General features: G+C 43.6%; 1 protein-coding gene across 1 annotated transcript in view; it reads left to right on the forward strand.

The window, feature by feature from the left end:
• Positions 1-4,082, forward strand: part of LOC106530647 (cytochrome P450 2J6) — a gene marked incomplete at its 3' end in the record, with an annotated part of 7,216 nt that extends 3,134 nt beyond the window's left edge. Inside the window, 7 exon segments of the mRNA XM_014026312.1 lie at positions 2,104-2,256; positions 2,336-2,496; positions 2,948-3,016; positions 3,095-3,202; positions 3,361-3,493; positions 3,723-3,808; positions 3,981-4,082. Coding sequence (XP_013881766.1) covers positions 2,104-2,256; positions 2,336-2,496; positions 2,948-3,016; positions 3,095-3,202; positions 3,361-3,493; positions 3,723-3,808; positions 3,981-4,082 — 812 coding nt within the window.
• Positions 4,083-4,355: the final 273 nt, after the last annotated feature.

Genomic DNA, 4,355 nt, shown 5'->3' on the forward strand with positions numbered 1-4,355 from the left:
AGAGCTGGAGGGCCCACAGGAACCAGAGCTGGAGGGCCCACAGGAACCAGAGCTGGAGGGCCCACAGGAACCAGAGCTGGAGGGTCCAGAGGAACCGAAGCTGGAGCAGGAGGGCCCACAGGAACCAGACCTTGAGCAGGATCAGGACCAGCATGAACCGGAGCAAGAGAATCCACATCAACCAGAGCAGGAGGGTCCACATCATAGGGGTGGGGAGGGTGGGCTTCAGAAACCCCTGGCGCCGCCAGCTTAGATGGACACGCAGATGAAAAGAGACCCTTCAGGACAGACAGCTCACTCTTCACCTGCTGTAACTTCTCCAGCAATGTTGCTGGGTCCAGCTTAACTTGGCGTGGTGGAGGATCAGACAACAAACAGGTTKTTGAAAAAAATGAAAACTGCCTGCTGGGTTCAGTAGATGGTCAGATCATTCTGTTAGGAGTTTCGGGCAGGAATGAACCCATGATGCAGGCAGTTTCAAAAGAACCAAAAATCAAAATTAGTTTAAACAAAAAGTGCACAAGGGCAGCTAAAAAAACTCACAAGTAGGGCAGGACAATACAGAACAATGATCCGACAGGGAAGTGAAGACAACACACAGAATTTAAAGGTGAGACTAACGAGCACAAACAGGAAACACCTGGGAGAGAGACATGAGGAGCAGGTGAGAGTGGGCGGGGCTGGAGCAAAGGCAGACTGGAGGAAGAAAACAGATGACAAGACAGAAACTAAAATAAAACATTAACACAGACACAAATCATAACAGCATGTTGTTTTCTAACGGAGGACATGTCCAGCAAATCTTAGTCGGTGCTCCGTCACAATGTTGTTCAGTGGACAGGTGGCTGTTCTGCAATGGATCTCGTTGTTAGTGATGTGATCCTGGTATGAGACTCGCATTATCCGTCGTAAGCACTGCTGCTGGGCAACGTTCAGTCTTCTTTCAATCTTTGAAGACATCTTTCATGTTTCATATGCATATATGGCTGTTGGGATGACATTCAAGTGAAAAAGGCAGATCTTTGTCTCTGTGCTGATGGTCGTGGACACCCAAATTTGTTGGAGCTGCTGAAAAACAGCTCCCGCCTTCCCAATCCAGCATGACACGTGTTCTGCATCACCATCGTTGGTTATAATGCTGCCCCGATAAGTGAGCCTTTGCACTCCTTCAATCTGGTGTTGTCCGATAATGGCAGGGGTGCCATCTATGGTGTACCCAGTTCGCATGATCTTGGCCTTTTTGATGTTAATCCGGAGTCCAACCTTGTTTGATCCTCCATCAAGGTTCTGGGCCATGTCAATGATGCTCTTGTTTGTTGCCCCAAGAAGCGCAATGTCATCTGCAAAGTCGAGATTCATAAGACGGACCGATTTGGGCCACGTTATTCAGAAATCTGCTCGATCCATGGTCCTGCGCAGAATATAGTCAATGACCAGGAGGAATAGGAAGGAGGAAAGTATACACCCCTGCCGCAGGTCGGTCTCGATGGTGAAGAATTCTGTTGTTCCTTCCTCTGTTCGTATGCAGCAGCTCGAGTTGAGGTAGAAGTTTCGGAAAACTTGGACAACCTGTTCGGGAATTCTATATGACCTCACAATTTTCCAAAGCGACTCCCTATGGACACTGTCGAAAGCTTTGGTGAAGTCTACGAAGCTGACCGATAGCCGTTATTGGTATTCCAGGCTCTACTCAATGATGGTCTGCAGGACAAAGATCTGCTCTACGCATGATCGGCCATGTCTGAATCCAGCTTGCTCGTCCCTTAGCTTCGCGTCCACCACAGCTGGTAGCCGTCGGAGATTAATGATACAAAAACCCAGTCAGGACCCATTAAAGTCAAGGTGGGCAAAGACATGTAGGGCTACCATGGAACCCGCAAACTTTTTTGGATAGAACCCCTGTTACTTGCCTTTATTTATCCCATATGGGGCCCCCATATGTGTGCTGGTTGGGAGTACATCTTAACAACGTTGTACCAGAAGCAAGAAAAGGCTGTAAGCGTAAGAAGACATATTAAGAAACACTTGCAAAATAATTTTATAATTAAGTTAATTAGCTGCAGCAGGTAAAAGCTCTTTGTTTTGTGACTCTGCTTGTTGCAGGAATGATTTTTGTCAATTATGGGCCTGTTTGGAGGGAACATCGTCGTTTTGCATTGATGACTCTAAGAAATTTTGGTCTGGGGAAGAAATCCATGGAGGAAAGAATTCATGAAGAGATTCAGTTCACCGTTAAAACACTGGAAAAGAGCATTGGTGCTTAATACATCTGAAAATACTTAAAGATTTTGGTTGTGCTGTTGGTGTGATATTCTGTATTTAAATCTGTGTACAGGTAAAATTATGAGTCCTCAGGTGATGTTCCATAACGCAGCCTCCAACATCATCTGTAAGGTTCTGTTTGGGACCCGTTATGAGTACGAAGATGAAACCATCAAAAAGTTTGTTCGATGGTTTACAGAGATGACTAAAATAGCCAATGGACCGTGGGCCATGGTGAGTCTAAGTAGGCCTGTCAACAGGCTCAATCACACCTGTTTATTACATTAGGCTCAATTGTTTTTGGTCTTCAATCAACCATGCCCCTCACACCTGTTTCCTGCCCTATTAATCTCAGCTCTTTCCAATCTTATCAAAACGTAGCCCCCAATAAAACCTACTTTCTGTTCCATTAAACTCATCTGTGTCCAATCTTCCCATAAAGCAGGCCCAATCACACCTGTTTCTTGTCCCATTAATCTCAGCTGTCTTCATATGTTTAAGTATGATCTGACATTTGGTAGCCAAAAAAAATCCCAAACGTTATGTTATACCATGAGGCAGGCCTCATTAAAGTTTCTCCAGGAACTCTTCTAGTTTTGACTCTTCTTATTCAGGTCTAAGAAGAGCAGGTCATGCACACAAACAAACCACAATTTGATTTATTCTGTACTAATCCATCTTTCAGCTGTACGACTCAGTTCCATATGTTTCCTACCTGCCGCTGCCCTTTAAAAAGGCCTTTAAGAACATGGAGGTAATTTTCATACAGCTTAGGCACAATAAACTAACAACATCATGTCTGCATATGTTTAAATAATGATGTGTGATTTAGCTGTACCTCGACTTTTCAAATGGTTTGGTGAACGAGCACAAGAGGACCAGAACCCCTGGAGAACCTCGTGACTTTGTGGACTGCTACCTGGATGAACTGGATAAACAGGTGTGTGAACACAATATAAAACTTCAACATCATGATGCTGATGAATGTGAGACAGGTACAGAAAAAACTAAAACCAGGAAAACATTTGGATGCTGACTCAGCGTTATCACAAATCTTACATTTTGTTTCTCTTACAATATTCTCTGTATTCTGTCCAGARAGAAGATTCTTCATTTTCTGAGGAACAGCTCAGAAGGATCACTTTTGATCTTTATATTGCTGGAACTGACACCACCTCCAACACCCTCCTGACTGGGTTTCTGTACCTCATGAACCATCCTCAGGTCCAAGGTACACCTTCAGGATTTGTCTCATCTTTCAGATCAACACAGGGGGAATAAAGTAAGGTTTTAACGTGGTGACCAGAAGGGTGCCATTGATTATGGTGGCAACAAAACCTAAATATATATTAAAATATTAAGTTGGCAGGTTAACACAGACTGAACTCGTTTGGAAATTACTGTCTTGACCACAAAATAAGAGTAAATTAAAATGTGTAAAACAGTTTTTGTCCCCTCAGATCAATGTCAGCAGGAGATCGATCGGGTTCTGGATGGGAGGGATCGGGTCAGTTTTGAGGACAGACACAACATGCCTTACATGCAGGTGATGAGCATCATCACACACACCTGTTCTGTTAATCTGAATGGTTAATCTGAGAGGCATTTCTGAATGTGTTTCCATCAGCTAAACTGCAACTTTTCTGAGATTTCTTTCTATACGATGCCTAAAAATAATTGATTCAAAGACAGTTTGTAATATCTCTGTTGTAATCCAGGCTGTGATCCATGAAGTCCAGAGGGTTGCCAACACTGTTCCTCTCAGTGTCTTCCACTGCTCCACTAAAGACACAGAGCTGATGGGATATGACATTCCCAAGGTGAGAAACTTAAGAATTTGAACAATATATACACTCACCGGCCACTTTATTAGTTACAACTTGCTAGTACCAGGTTGGACCACTTTTGCCTTCAGAACTGTCTTAATCCTTCATGGCATAGATTCAACAAGGTATTGTAAACTCTCCTCAGAGAGTCTGGTCCATTTTGACATGATAGAATCACACTGTTGCTGCAGATTTATTGGCTGAAAAATAGAAAAAAAGAAAAATACTGTTGACAAGCCATGGATGACAAAAGGGTTGAGAAACACT

The sequence above is a fragment of the Austrofundulus limnaeus genome, unplaced genomic scaffold (genome assembly GCF_001266775.1).
Source record: "Austrofundulus limnaeus strain Quisiro unplaced genomic scaffold, Austrofundulus_limnaeus-1.0 Scaffold542, whole genome shotgun sequence".
NCBI lineage: Eukaryota > Metazoa > Chordata > Actinopteri > Cyprinodontiformes > Rivulidae > Austrofundulus > Austrofundulus limnaeus.